Source organism: Spinacia oleracea, chromosome 6 (genome assembly GCF_020520425.1).
Source record: "Spinacia oleracea cultivar Varoflay chromosome 6, BTI_SOV_V1, whole genome shotgun sequence".
In the NCBI taxonomy this organism is placed as follows: domain Eukaryota; kingdom Viridiplantae; phylum Streptophyta; class Magnoliopsida; order Caryophyllales; family Amaranthaceae; genus Spinacia; species Spinacia oleracea.
Genome location: NC_079492.1, coordinates 136418635 through 136438305, shown reverse-complemented (window position 1 = coordinate 136438305; position 19671 = coordinate 136418635). Strand labels below are relative to the sequence as shown.

General features: G+C 34.9%; 3 protein-coding genes across 3 annotated transcripts; 1 reads left to right on the top strand and 2 right to left on the bottom strand.

The window, feature by feature from the left end:
* Positions 1-7917: 7917 nt before the first annotated feature.
* On the top strand, positions 7918-9175 carry LOC110804769 (transcription factor DYT1). The gene is made up of 4 exons (XM_056831082.1): positions 7918-8201; positions 8360-8551; positions 8632-8808; positions 8927-9175. Exons 1-4 carry the CDS (start codon positions 8031-8033, stop codon positions 8987-8989), a joined length of 603 nt encoding a protein of 200 aa, XP_056687060.1. The 5' UTR covers positions 7918-8030; the 3' UTR covers positions 8990-9175.
* A 312-nt stretch (positions 9176-9487) lies between these two features.
* LOC110804774 (probably inactive leucine-rich repeat receptor-like protein kinase IMK2) lies at positions 9488-12941 on the bottom strand. Its single transcript, XM_022010382.2, has 2 exons — positions 10869-12941; positions 9488-10338 (listed from the first exon to the last, which is right to left on the bottom strand). The coding sequence occupies exons 1-2, from the start codon at positions 12586-12588 to the stop codon at positions 9731-9733; spliced, it is 2328 nt and encodes a 775-aa protein (XP_021866074.2). The 5' UTR covers positions 12589-12941; the 3' UTR covers positions 9488-9730.
* A 1800-nt stretch (positions 12942-14741) lies between these two features.
* On the bottom strand, positions 14742-19364 carry LOC110804787 (wax ester synthase/diacylglycerol acyltransferase 10). Its single transcript, XM_022010395.2, has 6 exons — positions 18489-19364; positions 18070-18142; positions 17812-17879; positions 16698-16922; positions 15238-15375; positions 14742-15128 (listed from the first exon to the last, which is right to left on the bottom strand). The coding sequence occupies exons 1-6, from the start codon at positions 19242-19244 to the stop codon at positions 14976-14978; spliced, it is 1413 nt and encodes a 470-aa protein (XP_021866087.1). The 5' UTR covers positions 19245-19364; the 3' UTR covers positions 14742-14975.
* Positions 19365-19671: the final 307 nt, after the last annotated feature.

Sequence of the window (19671 nt, the reverse complement as noted above, 5' to 3'; positions counted from 1 at the left end):
ATTTTCTTGGATTTTAATTTTGAATGTTGTAATTATAATAAATTTTATTTATTCTAATTATTTTACTAAAATTAAAATCATGAATTAATTTAAATACGACTGAAATTAAATTAAACTTTTTGGATTCAATTATAAATTTATATGAGCTTTAAATTTTAATTAAATTTGTATGTTTCCGGTTAGACTAGAAATACATTTTTATGTTTAAAATTAGTAAAGCATATGAATTTATTGGTTTAAGTGGGAGCCCTTTTAGTCATAAACTCTTGATTAGGTCTACAAATCCTTAAGGTTAAAACAACTTGATTAGAATTAATAAGGACTGAATAATTGGTAGATTATTGGTGCCCTTGATTAATTGCTGCAAATGTTTACGTGATGCATAATGTGTTTTACTAACCAGCTATGTGGGCCATTCATGATAATGAATGGGTGAATGGTATATATTGTATATGTACTGTTTTGCAGGTTATGAAGTGACTAGTATGGCCCAAATAGGATAGAAAATATGGTCTGCGTACCATTAATTTGAATGTAATTGGTCTAAAGTACCAAAGTCGTTTTTCAATTCAAATATGGTCTGCGTACCATCAAATAGTTGTAATTAGTTTTAATTATAGCTTATCCTATTTGAAGAAAATGGTGCCTCCCACGGAGATTTTCAAGACGGACTTTGAAGCTAAAGCTTCAAGATGAAGTCGGGCCATACTAGATCACATTTATCTTATGCATGTTTTAAGTTATTTATTGCTTTTAAATATGTCTTAAAATGCATGAGATCAAAAGCTTGATTATGTTGCATGATTAAGGATTTTAGTTCACTTAAAATCTAACCAACATAGTAAGAGCCTTAAGTTCCAAACTTAAAAAATTGAGTTAAAAGGTGCCATGCCAAAATATACACTTGCTTGGATATCCTTTACATCAATCTAGTAATAGTTTTCGCTCAGCGAGGTGTTACTTATTGGTCCTAAAGGGGCAAGGTACACAAATAATTGTGAGTACATGTTAGTTTTGGTGAAACTCAACGATATAAGTAAGGAGTCCTTTTATGTCGTGGCAAAATCGATAGGTTTACCTAATAAGTTCTTAGACGTACCTATCAACCAAGAATAGTTTCTAGACTATTAGCAAAAGGCTTTTGCTTACCTAAGATGTTTTAGGATTAAGTCGACAAACTGTGCTTAGTTCTTCAATGATTTTAGGATCTTGGAATCATTTTATTCACACCTGCCGGAACAATAAATTCGAATAAAATGCTAATAACTTGTTGAAATTGCATGATTGCTTTAATTTTCAAGTTATTACTCATGATAAATGTTTAGACTTTGCATGCTTCAATGTATGTTTTAATTATTGTTTATAATTAAATATCTTGCACTGCGGTAAATCCTTTTAGAAAGGTAACAGTAAATTTCCTCGATTGGTAGTGAATCCAAGAACGATTCACGGAAATGAGAGAAAGTGAGCAATTTAAAATGTACGTTTCTTATAGCGACTTTTGTGGTTGTTTTCGAACATCAAAGTCGAATGGCAAACCAATTGGTGCTTGTGAATTCAAAATACACTGTAGTTTTGAGATCATAAAGCATTGAGTTTAATACGCTCAGCTTTACCAATGGTTAACAACCTAAAATATTTTTTCCATTTAATTCTCGAATGAGTCTAGACCCTAGACATTCGAGTAGATCGATGCTTAGAGAACTTTAGAAGCTTCTAGTAAGATCATCTAGTTGAAACAAAATATTCAACATAAATTAAAATGGTAAAGAACCTTGTTGGTGACATTGGACATGTCTAACAAAGTATAAAAGTCAACACTAAAGAATTCAATTCTTAAGACTATAAGAAAGGGTACAAGAAATAGGAAAACAAAGGAACAAATGAAAGGAATTTACGATTCCGGTTCTACCTATAAGTTTATGTTTAAAGAGAAGTGACCTAGCAATCAAACTTCCTTGGTATCGTATACCGCTTGAGGTTCTTACTTCGGTAATAACTCAAATAATGGAAGCTAGGATACACTAATGACCTACAAGTGGGAAATGAAGCATGGCAATGCTACATTAGTTGTAGGGTCATCTAGTTTGTTTTAAGTCCTTTCAAAGGCTGGAACTTAATGGCTATTTTGTTCCATAATCAGCATACCTAAATTTCTGCTTCAAACACAGAAAGACTCACATTCAGAAGAACGAAAACAATGTTTGTTTGTTTGTTTATTTGAATGAAATGGTCATTTACGGTTTGAGTCAATATGCTTGATTAAAACAAACAACTCTTTAAATAAAAACTTCACTAGGTTCAAATCAACCCCTTGATTTGAGTTCCACTAATCTTTGGCATTGTTGCTTAGACCATATCAACAAGTTAACATTCACAAGCTCTATTTTAATGGACTTTTGAAAGTTGGTTGATTTCTAGATCAACTTAAGACAAGCTAGTCTTACTTGTTGAAAGTAACAAAGAATATGAACTATTGTTAGAACGCCTAGACGATAGAGTTCAAAGCTAAAGAAAGGTTTTATGACTTTATTATTTCACATGGATTTGAGTGAATATAGGTTTATTTACTCAAATGTGATATAAGTTGAATCTGTTTGGCTAGTTCAAAGATTCAGAAGTATAAAATCCACTTGGCAAGAAATCATAAAGATCTAGGTTAGATCATGTTGATGATTACTTGAGACCAAATATGATCATCAATGATTGTGTGTTGTAATTTCACAATCTAGGTCCATAAGATATGGAATATCTTAGTTGGAATAATCGAAGTCAATTGGTACTTGATTCGATTAATGATGAATCATAAAAACTTTTTCTATAATTTCTAAAACAAAATGCTCAACTACCACCAAACTAAACCAAATTCGTCAAAGCTATTGAAAAGTAATTTCAGAATATCTTTTCGATAATATATATCTAGAGAGTTGCAAAACTCAGTGGGAGCTTAGTGTTTGTTATTCAACAAACTAAGGCCCAAGTATAGATATATGTTTCATTGTGATTTATTCGAATGAGACACAAGGGTATTGTTTCTACCACGAATTTTTGAGAACATAATGTTTGTTTGCTCGAAATGATGTCCTTTTGGAGATTCGTTTCCAAAATGACAAGTGGGAGAAAATAGACCTCGAAAGTCTTCGAGGCGAACAACAAACATAAACGGACATTCCGGAGGCTTTTCGAAGTGCTTCAGAAAATCCGAACTTATTCTTTAAAGACTTTAGAAGTGGCTTAAAAGAATAGACTTCTCTTAGAAGACTTTACAAGTGCTTCAAGGAGAACATAATATTCAAAGGACTTTCAAGTGGCTATTGATATTCTATTGTTTGATGTTCTATACCCAAGTAGGCATAGAGTTCAAGTCACTGAAACTATGAGATTCTTCTATTAAATAGTGAAGAATCAGTGAGTTCAGGTCACTGAAGCTATGCGATTCTTCTATTAGATAATGAAGAAACCTACAACTTGCAGTCAAACTATTATCATGTAGATTAATGAGTTTGTGACCTGTAAGAAAGCTATGACGAAACCCAGATTCCCTAAAATGGTTAGAGGCCATATATAGACTCAAATGTTTTAAATGGTTAGAGGCCATAAAACATACTCAATGTTTTGATGACAAAATTGAAATTTTGTTGATTTGCAAGAATAGTTTCACACCTATTGGTTGCAAGGATAAAAACCATCAAACCTGAAATTGTGTTCACACACTAAGCTAGATTAGTTGCTAAAGGTTACAAGCAAATTCACGGCATGGATTGTGTTGAAACCTCATGCATAATCATAATGCTCAAGTCTATAAATCAAGCAATGATTGCATATTGGTACATACGGCAATTGGATGACAAAACAAATTCCTCAATAAAATGTTGGAATAAACTATGTACAGGGTATGTCATAGGATTTGTGGATCCAAATAAATGCTTGAAAAGGAATGCTAGCTTATGAAATCTAAGTACAGATTTAAGCAAGCAATTGGGAATTAGAATTATATTTTAGTGAAGCTAATAAGTATTTTAGTTTCATAAAATGTACATGATTCTTATAGATATATAAGAAGTTTAGTGGGAGTACATAAAACTTAATTGGTCCTATGTGTATCACACACATATCTCTCTATTGTGAAATAACATTCAAATGCTAATAAGTTAGGTTTGAAATTATTTATCAATGATGGACCATGGCGAAACTTAGTGCATACTGGGTATTAAGATCTATTTATAAAGATCTTATAATATTGTTTTGGATTAAGTAATGGCATTTACTACTCCATTGGAGATATTCGATCCATATGAATAAATCTAAGTAATGAATGTTTGAACTATGTATAAGCATTTACTAAGTTAAACATCAAAGAGTCTAAATGAGATTCTTAAACCTATATTATATGTCAAAGAATTTAGCTGGATTCAGTATCTGCTGAAATTGAATGAGCTAAAGTTACATGAATAGAATTCAATTGGGAATTATTCTGCAAAAGAATTTATCATGTATGATATAATATGAGGATCGCCAAAAACGTATCGTATGACTTTAGGCATGACGAACATATACCAATCTCTATTGATCTAAGTGAAGATCAACTAGATTGAGATCAAGAATACTTATGGTACTTGAAAAGGTACATAGGAATAGTTCTTGATTCAAGGAAATAAAGATATGCTAAATATTCATGCTACACGCATAAACACTGGCAAATGATCAAGCAAGACCCTTTGGAGTTAACCATTGATAAGGACGAGCTATAGAGCATCGTGTTTTGAAATGGCAACATGGATTGGAGATCATGAGTTGTTGCGTGGGATATTAAAATATTAATTTCTATGTTCTAAGATACAGCTGGAAAGTAATCCACATATCTGTGAACTGCTTGGATAAGTAATTCCAAACAAAGCATCACTAGCAACCTATAAAGTTGAAGTAAAAGTATTTATTGCCTAAGAAGCAATAAAACAGGGTTGTTTATGTTAAAGAGTTCTTCACTGAACTTAGGTAGATCACATGTCTGCTGGCTTGATGGTTCTTCATTGAAAAATGCGTAGAACCACTCTTGAAGTAAGAAAGACTAGATCACATAATAAACATACTCAAAAGATCTTATCATCTATCTCAAAGAACATTCGATGAAAAGGATATTAAGATTGACAAAGCATGATAACTAAACCTATGCAACAAGTGAGAAACAACACTCACATTGTAGCACTGGAAATCAAGCATAGCTTTGAATTCCATGAACTGTTTTAGAAGATGGGTTTGAGGCCCATGGTGGTAAAACATTGGGGTTGAACATTTATCATATATGAAATGAATTTTCATATTCCATTTAATCTTGGTTTAGTATTAAATGATGAGTCCCTTCAATTTGACGATATATTCAAGATAGACTGTCAGGACCAGTCCTGTGACTAAGAAATGTCTATCAAGTGAACTTGAATGTCAAAGGTTGAAAATGGTCCCTAGTCGGAGTTTTCTATAAAATTGGACGCATAGAAAACGTTAGACGATTAGAATGCAAGATGACTAGTAGTTCTGTTTCTTGAACTATGTGGACATGGCAATGTCATAATCATTTGCATAGATACTTACTTTGGGAAGACTAGTATCGGACAAGACCTATGAAACTTTACTGTAAGAGATGAAAATCTGTCATAAGTAAATTTCATTAAAATTATTAGACACTAAATCCTCAATACCTGAGTGATTTGAGATTACTTGTTTGAGAACTGGTTACTTTGACGTTGACCAACCGTCGCACCGTAAAAGGAGGCTATAAAGGCAACGCTCAGGTAATCACCTATCAAACGAAGTCTAATCTCAAGATCGCAAGATTGGGATTGTCCTCCCATAAATCGGGATGAGATGCTTAAAAGTTGTACAAGGCCACCCGGAGAGCTAGAAACTGTGAAATGCATGGCCGTGCTCGGATGAATCATAGGCTATGATTATCTGTTTATTTGATCAGTTGAACTCTGAAACCGAGAAACACCTCTGGACATAATAAGGATGACAACTCTTACCTTATGTTCAAGAGCAAGCATCGAGCGACAAAGGAATTAGGAAATGCACACTTGTCCCTAAGGACAAGTGGGAGACTGAAGGAAATAATGCCCTTGGTCCAAGTATGCATTCAATGATAAGTCTAATATATGCGGTTCAGTATTAATTAACAAGTTAATAATTCAGTGAGATCAAGTGAGCTGAATGCCTAGCTAGAGGCCGCTTCAGTTCAAGTGGAATTAATGATATTAATCCACAGCTTACTCTTGACTGAACCCGTAGGGTCACACAAATAGTACGTAAACGGATCAAGTATTTAATGGCATTAAATACTCCATCTATGGATATTCGAAATCGACGGATCTTGGTTTCAGTGGGAGCTGAGATCGTCACAGGCAAGAAATGAATACTCCGGAAACGATGATATTGCCGGAAACGGAAATATGGATCGTATCGGAAATATAAATATTATCCAAGTCATAGATGTTGCCGGAAACGGAAACATGGTACGTATCGGAAAATATTATCGGAAATGGAAATATTGCCGGAATCGGAAATATTGCCGGAAACGGAAATATTGTCAGAATCGGAAATATTATCGGAATCGGAAAATAATTCCGGAAACGGAAATATTAAATATTTGTTCGAAACGGAAATTGATTCCGGAATCGGAAATATTAAATATTGTTCGTATCGGAAATGAATTCCGGAATCGGGAATTTAATCGGAAGCGTATCGTACGAATTAGCATCGGACGAGGCCCGCTAGACGAAGGCCCAGCACGAAGCCAGGCCATCGCCCAGCGAGCCAACACGCACCATCGCACGCCAAGCCTCGACCAGGCCCAGCGCAAGGCCAGGCCCAGCCAAGGCCTGGGGCGCGCGCGCGAGAGCACATCAGTGGGCTGAGCGCTGTGCGCCTAGCGTGGGCCGCAAGGCTTGCGCGGGTGTACGGTGCTCATGCAATGCTTGTGCGGGAATCCTAAAGCAATCGGGATTCGAAATATGATTAAATCCTAAAACTATTAGATAATGATTATTTAATTAGAGTCCTAGTAGGATTATAATTAAATAAATTAGTATCCTAATAGGATTCCAAAACCTTTTCCATAACTCTATAAATAGGTGCCTAGGGTCACATATTTACACAGATTATTCAAGTATTCAAAGTGAGTTTTTGAGAGAAAAATTCAGTCACATACCTTGCCTAAAAGTGCCGAAATTATTAGTACCTTAAGGGCGATTCTAGTTGGTCAATCTTAAGGCGGATCCGGACGTGCTGTGGACTATCTACGGAGGGACGACACTTGGAGTCCTAAAGACTTGTTCTTGTTCGGTTCGGGCGCAGCTAGGGAAGGCACGCAACAAAGAGTATGCATCTAAACTATGCTATATGATTATGTGTAAATAATATGTATTCCTGGCTAAATGGTTTTTCCGCATGATTTATGAATTGTCATATGTATCATAACCTAACATTCAATACTTTGTATTATTAAATTGTCATTTATTATATTTTGTTATGAAAAAATGACATATAATTTGATTTGGAGTAGTGGTTAATTGTTTGGTTTATAATTAGAGGTCACGGGTTCAAGACTTGTACCACACATATTTATCATTTTTAAATAATTGTGTATGACATGGAACATTGAAATGAGATTAGTACAAGTGTCACGTGGCACTGACACATAGGCTTGTTTACAACGCCTTTTAATATATTAGTATAGATGAGTGAGTAATTGTTTTATTTGCAACCCTATGATTCTGTTAGGACATATGCTGAATTGCTTACAACAAGCAGTAAACTGAATTTCATCCCTCTTTCTTCTCTCACTCATCATGCCAAAATGTGCCTTTTACCATCCAATGAATACTTTTAACAACCTCTAACAATAAGATTCCCTCCAAACCCAACCTTTTTTGGAGGGAACGCTAACTAACTCCCTCTCTCTCTATATATACACTCTTACATGTTATTGCAACTTAAACCTCCTCAAAAATAACCACCCATCTCTACCAAAATTTGACATGGAATTTTCATATGGTTCTTCTGATGTTGATAACGACTACGAAAACGATAATGCCAATAATAATGATTCAAGATTCAAATCCAAGAACTTAGACGCGGAGAGGAGACGCCGTGCCAAGCTTAATGATCGCCTTCTTCAATTACGAGCATTAGTCCCTATTATCACTAATGCAAGTATTTATTATTGGATTATCAAATTACTTCATTTTCAATATTGCTTGATAAGTTCCTTGCTAATTGAGTCATAATTATATGTAGTCTTGTTCATTTTTTATATCTTTTCCCTAATTAGTGAATAACCAAGACTATTAATTTCTTTTTGATTTAGATGACCAAAGCATACATCATTAAGGACGCGATTACTTACATTGAAGAGCTTGATAGCCATGTAAGTGAGCTTAAAGACGAGCTTCTTGAGCTTGGAGATAGTTTTCCTCCTAGGGAAGAAACTAAATCAGCAAATATAGACGTTGTAAAAAATATTATTGCGCCAAAAGAGATGAAGTGTTATGGAATTGAGGTTAGTATACATACTTAGTTACAAAGTTTACATTTTTATGTTTGTTCTGTCATAACTTTTTTTTTGGGTATGTGCTATAGCCTGAAGTGAAGGTGAGTCCCATTGATGACAACAAAGTGTGGATAAAGGTTGTGTATGAGAAAAAAATGGGAGGATTTACGAAATTGGTGGAGGCCATAACACGCCTAGGATTGGAGTTTAATGACACGAATTTCACCACCTCCAATGGAGCCGCGGTTATTAGTTCTTGCTTAGAGGTATGGGAAACATAACATCAACGTTTCTCAAGTCATTTTAAGCCTATTTCAATGTCATTACAGCTTGCTTATTTTATTTTTTTGTGTGTGTGTGTGTGTTAATTACTATATTATTCAGGGGATGAAGAACAACGTCGAAGAGACAGAGGAAGTGATAATGAGTGTGCTTAGCAACATATAATGAAATTAAATTATGGATTAATTAGTAATATAATTTTTGTTGGTATGAAATAGGGTCAAAGGGCTCTATGTAATTGGGAGGGTGGGGGAAAAGCAGTAAAAGCATGTATTATATTGTGTTGGTTTAAGATATTTTTTCTGAAGAGAAAATCTAATAGTTACATCATAGCAAATGTACCTTTGATTATTCCTGGCATTGCAACTGCTGTAGGGAATGGTGCAGTGTACTTTTTATCGCAGTTTTTAGATGCAATGCTGTGTGATTATGGCTGATTTCAGCTGGTAAGTTTATATGTACCTTCTCTTCTTCATGCTGAATGAGCTACACACTCAAATGTACAAGAATTAACAAAATATAAAGCATAGTGATGTTTCTGATTACTGATGGTTTTACATGTGTATCGTGTACCCTGTGCATGTGATCTGTTATAACAAAACGCGTGCCACGAAAGATTATGAACAAATCCTGCAAATACAAAGTAGAACAAAAAACTAAATATAACTGAAATACCTCAAATTCATTGATTATGGTGTGTATACAACAAACCAATATTGCTTAAATTACATCTTGCTGTGTCTTTCGACCTTATTAACTCGTGTTTAAAGAATAACAAATTTCACATCTATACCAAATACAACAATTACATCTATAACAGAAGACCTAAACTAGAAAAGAATCAAGTGTATAGTATATCACAAGTATGTATATAATTCAAAAAAATTCCAGCTTTCAGAATTCAGATCAGTGATGGGTTTTTTCTGCAGATTCCTCAGGTGTCTCAGCAATGAGTTTAGGGTTAATCTCTTCCAACTGCTGAAGAACCTGCTGAACATCCGGCCTCGCTTCAGGCAAAGGATCAACCAAATGCAAGGCCAACTTCAATGTGTTAAGCATTTCATCACCTGTAGTTGAAACATCTCTCATCAACTCCAAATCAAAGACCTCATTAGTCCACTCTTCCTTAACAGTTGATGCTACCCACTGAGGCAAATCTGAACCATCCACTGCCTCATTAGGTGACTTCCCTGTCAAAAGCTCTAATATGATCACCCCTAAACTGTAGATGTCGGTTTTTGTTGTTGTCTTCTTAGTCTTGGGAAGCTCAGGTGCGCGGTAACCTGCTGATCCAGCTGTGCCAATCACATTGGTGTTTGCAGAATCAGTCATCAGTCTGTGAATCCCATAGTCTGATATTCTGGGATTGTTCTGCTCATCTAGGTAAACATCACCTGAAGTCAGGTTTCCATGAACTAAGTTCTCTTGGTTATGGATATAGTTCACTCCACGCGTTACTCCAATCGCTATCTTCATCCTCGTTGGCCAATCGATCGTGGTTTCCGGTCCTCTAGCTGCAAAACATCCAATATCAATATATCATACATACAAGTTCATAATATCATGTTAATCAAATATTAACATGACAACATTATTCATATGTTACTCCATATACATCATTCTTAATCAAATACTAGCATGACAATATTCTCAATCCATTTGGTCACAGACTCACAAGCCACTTGACATTCAGAAACCCTCTAAAAGAGAAAGTCTTTGTCAAAAAGTTTAGAAACCCTCCTCCTAAACAATATCATCTTAATCATATGTTGGCATGACAATATCATCTTAATCAAATATTAGCATGACAATATCATCTTAATCAAATATTAGCATGACAATATCAACTTAATCAAATATTAGCATGACAATATCATCTTAATCAATATTAGCATGACAATATCATCTTAATCAAATTGGTCACAAGCCACTTGACATTCAGAAACCCTCACCCTAAACAAAATCATATCAATCAAATAAGTGCATGACAAATAAGTGCATGACAAAATAACCTTAAATATCACCATCTAAACTTGGTGCTTACCATGAAGAAACGAAGAAAGACTGCCCTTAGACATGTAATCAAACACCAGAAGCTTCTCTCCTTTAGGTCCCAAGTAATAGGCTCTGAGGGGGAGAAGATTCGGGTGGCGAATCCTTCCAAGTGCAGCAACTTCAATCTCAAACTCTTTAGGAGTCTTTGCAAGCTTCTCCCTAAGCCTCTTCACTGCTACTTGATTCCCATCTTCAAGCGTGGCCTTATACACAGTTCCATAAGGGCTCTTCCCCATGATTTCAGCAGTTGCACACAACAAATCATCAGCTGTGAACACAAATGGTCCATCAAACAACACCAATTTACCGCCATTCGGTCCGGTATCAGCACCAGCAGCACCTCCTGCAGCAGCAAAACCCTTCTCAACTCCAGCAGACTTACCATTCCTAGCTTTAGTACCTGTTCTTTTCCTGATCAAACAAAACAACAAAACACAGCAAAGTATAAACAAGATTAAAAGGAGTACTCCCACTATTATGAGGATTATATCCTTGGTACTCAATCTTCTATGGTGGTGCTTTGGTTCATGATCATCATCACTGGATAATGGACTCAATGATGGGCTCTCAGCTGGAGGTGATGCTGCTGAAATACATGGAGTTGAAGGACTAAACCCACATAACTGAATGTTCCCCACAAATGAAGAGGAGTTGAATTTCTTTGAAAGGCGGGCCGGAACTTGGCCGGAGAAAGAGTTGTAGGAGACGTTAAAGGAGGTCAAATTCGACAGATTTTCGAGTGAGGCTGGAATCTCTCCTGTGAAATTGTTTTCAGATAAATCAAGGAGACTGATCCTAGAAAGGTTACCAATGCTGGATGGAATATCTCCTGTAAGATGGTTTTTCTTAAGATTAAGGGATGACAAATTCTTCAAACCAGCGATTTCTTTAGGCAAACTACCATTAATCTTATTATAACTTAAAGATAACTCCTCAAGATGACTCAACTTACTCAAAGAATGTGGGAGACTGCCATAGAAAGAGTTATGATCAAGGGTCAATGACCTTAGATTTAGGGTACCCCAAGAACTAGGAATTAATCCAGATAGGTTATTGTTTTGAAGGGCAAGGAAAATAAGGGAAGAGGAAAGAGCAAAGCTTCGAGGAATCGAACCCGAAAACGAATTCAAACTCAAATTAACCCTATGAATCCTAGGAGAATTAACAAGACTAGCAGGAATTAACCCATTAAGCTGATTATTACTAAGATCAATGGCTTGAATTTGAGGGGAGTTACCAATTGAAGCAGGGATAGTCCCAGAAAATCGATTACTGAACAAATAAAGACCTCTAAGATTAGGGAGTGACCCTATAGATGAAGGGATAGTACCCCCAATAAGATTATCATGAAGACTAAGCTTCCTAAGCTGTTTAAACTGACCAATTTTGTCAGAAAGTCTCCCTCCTAAAACCTTAAATGGGAGTTGAATTGCTACCACTTGTCCTTTCATACACCTGATCCCTGCCCAGCTACCTGAACAAGCTCCATTTCTTGTCCCATTCCAGCTCTTAAGTGTGCCACGAAGATCGATAAGCTCCCGCTTGAAGGCTTGAAGGGCTTGGAAATCATTGACGGTGATTATTGTCACTCCATCGTTTTCTTGTCCTGTTACAGATTCAGGGGAAATGCATAGTAGATGAAAAATTGAGTACAGTATGAAAAATTGTAGCAAATTTAAGGGTAACCCTTTGTTTTTTCGGTCACCCATTACTCAAAATGCAAAGAAAAATGCACAATCAATGCCAAAAAAAGAATGAAAAATAAAAATGGAAAATAAATGATGAAATCTAGAGCAAAATCCAACAAAATTAAATTGGATTTGTCTTCTCTTCTGTTGTTGTTAGTAGAGAAGAGAGGAGAGAGAAAGAGAGAGACAGAGACAGAAGGAAGGTTTCATGGGAGAAGGAAGAAAGTGTGAAGTAGGGAGGGGGGAGTGATATGGGAGGGTTTGAGTAGACTACAACGGCTAGTTTTGTTCTAAAAGAATGAAAAAACAAAAAAGAAATAATAATGTAAAATGGGTTCAGGTGATAGTCAGGTTTAACGGGTTGATGCGTTGAAAATAGTTTAGTTGTCCACATTATTGTAGAGGAGGTCACGGGTAAGTAGGAGTGATTAGTAACGGCTCTTTGTGGATGGGGCACTCACTATAATTATTAACAACTAATGCTCATTTAATTATTTAGTTATACCACTTACCATGGTCTAAATTTCTTTCAAATGTTTCAAAAACCTAGCAAATTACGATTAATGCTTGTAAAGTAGTTCGATTGGTAAAGTTTTGAGTAAGTGATATCCAAGATCTGTAATCAAATCCCGTCTACATCATTTGTCTTTTGTGGCTTTACTTATACTGAAAAAAGAAATAGTCGATTGTCCAATGTTCCTTTCTTTTGATTCATTCTTTGTGTTGTGTGAGACCAAGGTTCGAATATCACATAACCTGATAACCCACTCTAGGGTAATTTACTCATTTGACGTAATCTATTACCTAAACTTTATAAAACAAAAGGCCTCGAAACATGAAGCACTAATCCTAGAAGTATATAGTTAGTGGATAAAAGAAACAAAAAGTATGGTATTGGTAATTGGTACTGATGCTATTATGCAACACATGTGAGTACATGTCTAAGATAAAAACATAAGAGCATCAATACTAGGGGTTACTCTTATTTGCCCACTCTTAATATCTCTCTTCATCCACATCATCACTCACTCTTAATAAGAGTTATCTATCAAAAACCTCAAGAAATACACTATCTCTTATTTACTACCTCTTAAGCACCATTTACATGTTTTTTTTTTTTTTTACAAAAATGTCAAAAAAGCAAGTAAAGTATCCCATAATCATCCACATCACCCCCCTCTTATTTCTAAGAGCTACCTCTTATTTAGAGGATGTCCCAATCAACCTCTAAATAAGAGATAGCTAAGAGTTACCCTATTTTTTTTAAGAGCTAGCTCTTAGAGATTCTCTCTCCTTAAAAGGGCTAAGAGGGAGCTATAATTGATGCTCTAAGAGAGACGAACGTAGTTACATAAGGATGAGCTATAACATTCACTCATTACCAACTTTTTCAAGATTCAAACTAGGGAATCTAGTCAACACCCCATGGCGCTTGCTTCTATTTCATGTTGTTGCCTTAACCTTTTTAAGTTTTAACCCTTTTAGTCTTTTACACTTTTTACTGCCTGGATTTAAGACTTCAACTAATCATTTTAATGGCATACGTGTAAATGTCAGTGAAGAGCCCGCGATTTAAAATTGATTTCGCCTATGGGTGATAATAGATCGGATTCGGATCCGATGAGATTTCATCCGCATCCATTTGTTTATTAATCCGTTTCATCCGCATCAATCTGTCACCTGTTTAATCCATTATTTTTATCCTCTGTCCATCATCGACGGATGAAACGGGTAGATTAGATTACTAATGGATGACTATCTTTTATTGAAAAAATTACATCAACTATAATATAGTCATTTTTAACAATAAAAAGTATTTACATACAAAAATAAAAGTTTGCAACAAGAATTTATCTTGAATGTTAATAGTTTTATTAAAATTTTGAATGAAAAATACATTAAAATGAATGGATTGATGGTTAACGAATGGAATGAAGCGTCGTGTCATCCGTATCCAACCCGATTCGTCACACTATCATCAATTACCTGCATGGCTGCATCTCATTCGTTTAGTTCTGATATCTGTCCATTAAATAATTACGAGATGAATTGTGTCAATGAAGATTCATTTAAAATTTCCATCCCTAATTTTTAAACCACCATTATGTGAGTACAGTTTTATGTGCTCTACTTACGTGCCAAAGAGGCCACTTTGTCCAAAGTTTAATAACACATTACAGTTTAACAAGTGTTCATTGTATTTTCCTTACAACAACTAGTGAGTTTGTTTTACAACTGTATAAACAGCATAATTAATAAATTAATCCCTCCCTGCCCATTTCATTGCTAGATCATGGGCCTCTTGCACGTACGATAGTTCTAATTAATTTTGTACATAGACAATCACATTTCGTAATTTAACTCGTCTCACACCCTCACGACGCAAAAGGTATGTAACAAAAAAAGATTTAAACTTGGCTTATATCAATGAAACTCTTCATTTCCAGAAACGAGTCTTGAAAACACTTGACTAATAATTCTGGATCGGGGATGATATCTTTAGCCACTATCACCTGTAGATTTACTTGTCCTGCATAACTCACCATGTGCATCATAATCGCCTGCTTGAACAAATTAATTAAGAACAAATAACTATTCAATTTAAGAACAACGGTTCGTTAATGTACTTAAATCAATTACAGTAGTACGGATTGAGAGAAAGATACTTACCTGAGATGTGCTTGAAACATTCACTTTTATGTTGGTTACAGGGTTGTCACCAATTACTATTTCTTCTGAAGGACCCCTAATGTTTGAGATAACCAACGTTGTACTACCTTCTAATCTGCGACAACACCAACTGCCCACCTACATTTTTTTTAAAACGGGTACTTTTTAGTTAGCAATCAACTATGCAATTTACTCCTGCCTTCGTTCCCTAATGTTATACTCACTTATTGTATAATCTACTGTGGTTAGTTGAAAGTTTAAGAAAAGTTAGTGGCCATAAGAAGAAGGTGGAATAAGTAAAAGAGGGACTAAAAAAGGGTGGGTCAATGTAAAAAGAAAAATGGATAAAATAAAAGAAACGAGGTGAAAATATGTACTCTTGAATATTAATAGCTTTACAATAAAATCGGAGTAATATTGTTAGAAAATGGATGTAAGGTGGTAAAAGATGTTAGACTAAAGTAGAAATTTATAGAACAACCCCAAAAAAAGTAACTAAATTCTATTAGGGAATGTTCTTTTTAGAAAAAAACAAATTGAGTATTTTATTTTGTAACACGATGAAGAAAAGGTGGCGGTACTTCTCCATTCTTTTTTAGTTGACACGCTTTTCTTTTAGAAAAAGTTCTTTTTAGTTGAAAAACTTCTTATTTAGTAAGTTTTGTAATATAATTTTTTTATTTGACCCTTATATGTGAGTGGATAGTGGTATTTAGCACTTATATAGGTTCATGGTTAGTATATTAATGGATAGGGGTATTATCGTCTACTATTTTTCTTTATGACATTTTCTTAATATGTGTGTCAAAATAAAATGTGTTTGCTAATAGAAATGGATAAATTATTATTTATTGCAAATTTACGACGTCATATTTAGGGATGGCAATGGGTAGGATCTGGATCGGATCCTACTGGATCCAGATCCAGAATCGTTTTCGACACATGGATCTAGATCCACGGGTCCAAAAAGGTTGGATCCAGATCCAGATCCACTGGATCCAACGGTTCCGGGGATAGGATCTGGATCCACATGTATTTTTTTTCCTTCAAAAAATATTTTTTTTATGCTACTTTTTACAAAAAAAATAATTAAAATTATTCATTCACCGTATAATGCAAAAAATTATATTCTAACGGTATAAAGAAAATAAAAATAAAAAGTATGAAAAATTTAACATTCATATTATTTTATACATACTTTTTATTAAAACGGATCCATGGGCAGGATATGGGCCGAATCTGGATCTCAAAAACATGATCCATATTCAGATCCTATCCGCCAGAAACGGAGCCGGATCTAAATCCACAGGGTCCAAATTTTGAAGATCCAAATCCTGTAAAACGGATTTGGATTCACCGGATCCGAACAGGCTCCAGTATCCATTGCAATCTCTAGTCATACTACTTAGCACCGATCAACAATAGTTGGAAAATTCAAAATTGAAAAACAATGGGCTAACCTTGGGGCCGAAACAGGAAACTACAAAGTTGCTTATTCTATACATGAGATGAGCCTCAAAGGATTGCTTCTTTTTGTCCATAGCTGCCTTCATTGCCCTTACATGTTCCAAAGGATGAAGCCCATTACAACAATTAATTGGGAGGAATACTACCATTGTTTTGTTTCCCCATCCAGATAGTTCGGATCTCGATCTAGATCCGGTTATCATCAAATCTGAAATGTCCTGTTTGTCGAACAAAAAACTGTAGTTAATGATAATATTTTGATTAGGGAAAACTTTATAATATAGTCTCTTGTTTGATTTTGTACAAATTAAACTATTTGTTGTCCATATATGTTTATGCTTTATGAATACATGGACAAAAGAAATAGTTTTAGTAATTTAGTTGTACAGTGTACAAAGTACAACCGCTGGATCCAATTATATGTATAAAGAAATAGTTTTGGTTATACAGTGTACAAAGAACAACCGTTGGGTCCAATTGTACAGTGGACAAAGAAATAGTTTTTGTTTCGGTTTGATGTTGCAACCTGCAAGATTAACTTGTTTATGCAGTTAATATGAAAAGTTTGTTTTAAAGGGTTTAAACTTTTGATTAACTCGACCAGTGCAGTCCTTACTTTTAGTGAATCATCTCACAACGATACTCGTGCATGATTAACTTGCACAATCGGTTAATATAACCCCTAAATTAAATCCAGGCATGCCACCCATGTTTCTTTCTCCATTCACCTTTATGCCTACTTTCACGTATCTATATTAACAGGTTGAGCAAGTTAATTATGCAATGGGTAAAAACAGTTTTGAGATGATACCTTTAAAAGTTAGGACCACCCTGGTTTCATCAAAATTGAGACATTTTAAAAACTCTTAATGACACTTTTTCTAACTTTTAAAATCTCAATGCTCCCTATCAATTTTTCAGTAGATAAGATCAATATTTCAGCAGCTAATTTCTTCTTTTCAATAGCTAATATCAAAATTTGAATCGCTAATATTTTTTAAAATTTCTAATATCAAATTATCAATAGCTAATTCATCTTCGGTACCATAAACTATTAATAAAACACCAAAAAGGGAAATAGAAAAATATGGTTGAATTGTGTAATACCTGAATAATAAAGTCTTTCCGTAGATTGACCGCAATAATAGCAGTTAATTGAAAAGCTTGCTGCACAGCTATAAAACACCCAAATTAAATGAACAACTGGGGTAAATAATCCGGCCAGCATCATAAATTATCTTTGCAGAATTTTTTTTTTCGAAAGGAATAAATTATCTTTGCAGATTATAAGCTAATTAGTGGAATATATAAATTACTAATTGGAAAAAATAATACGGGTTGAATAATTTGTTAATTGTTACGTACCGTTTGATGATTTGATACTAAGGTACTTTGAAAATCCCGACGATATGATCCCTAAGAGCACATCGTTAATCGTCTGCAACATGCAATGTTGAGAAATAAGTACAGGTTAAACAATCATAGATCTTTCCTTATTTAGTTAACATGGATCCAAAACCACAATTCCAACATTAGCTAACGTTTATTTCGACGTTAAACATTTACTCTTTAAAACCTTAAGAAAAGAAGAATGTGCAAGAGAAGTACGTGTTACAAGTTAGGCTATGTTGATCACTTGATCTTCACATGTTTTGGTCCGATTATTCGAGGTTTTTGTATGTTTTGAATTTTTCTAGTCTGGTCTAATTTTTAGAAGAATAAATAATAAGCAATCAAAATAAAGTGAGAACATAATCTTACTGCCCGTCAAATAAAAAACTTACTGCTTTAGGGATGGCTTGCTTGATAGACTTGAAGTCTTCCATCAAAAACTTGGCAGTAACCAATTTCCTTGGCAAAATCTCTACCCCATGACCACCACTTAGCACACTAACCTTGTCTTTAATTAACCATAATACCCTTCCTAAAACCCTAAACAACAACAACAAAAATGTAAACCATTTTCTCTTCACTAACCCCCATACTCCATGCTTTTCCCCATCTTTCTTCCCATGGCTAGCATCATCAACTCCATTTCCGGTTTCCGAAACCGGCGTCGTTTTACCAAAACAAGCAGAAAGCATAGACATCAAAGAAACCCCATCACCTACAGAATGGTGAACCCTTAACACCACACATTTCAAACCAGTCAATACATGTACTTCCCACAATGGCTTGGATTCACTTAATGGTGTACACACCGATATTTCAGCTAAGAATGAATTGATTGCGGCTTCTTCGTCATCGTTATCGTCATCTTCGATCGTATCGTGAACAATAATGTGATCATCAATGTTGACATGAGTTCTTTTCCACTGGTTATCTTTTCTTACCCAGAGACTACAAAATCTTGGGTGTTTCATCATCATAGAATTTGAGATTGTATTCTTAAGGCTTTCGACATCAATTGGATCCCTTACGACCATGGCGCAGTGGATTACCGCCTCCGAATTCGGGCTGTAGAGCTTCAAGAATACTTGGCCAAAGGGTGATTTTTTGGCCTCGTCGTCATACTTAATCTCAAGTTCATGATCACCCATGTTTAATTTAAGTATTATCAAATTAACTTTAGTGTAACTGAGATGTGCTAACTAGAGAGAAGCTTAATTTGGCCTCATTATAGTACTATGGTTTCTAAATTTTTTATACTGCAAGCACCTACCCAAAATGCAAAAATGGAAAGTACTTGGCTTCAGGGAATTAAATATTATGGGTCCAGCCTACTTGTTGTACAAGTCTTTTAACCTGTGTTCCTGAGTTCAAAATGTTAGATTATGTATTTAGTCTAGTTAGAGCTAAATGAGTTGGCTTATCTTGGAAGTTTTGGAGTGTTCTTTAATATATAGTTTTAATATAAGAGGGAGTTAGGTCACCAACAAGAAAAATTAGAAAACATACAAATAATAAAAGGAGAGGAGAGAAAGGTGATGGCTCGGATTTTTGACCTGTGTTCGTGAGTTCAAAATG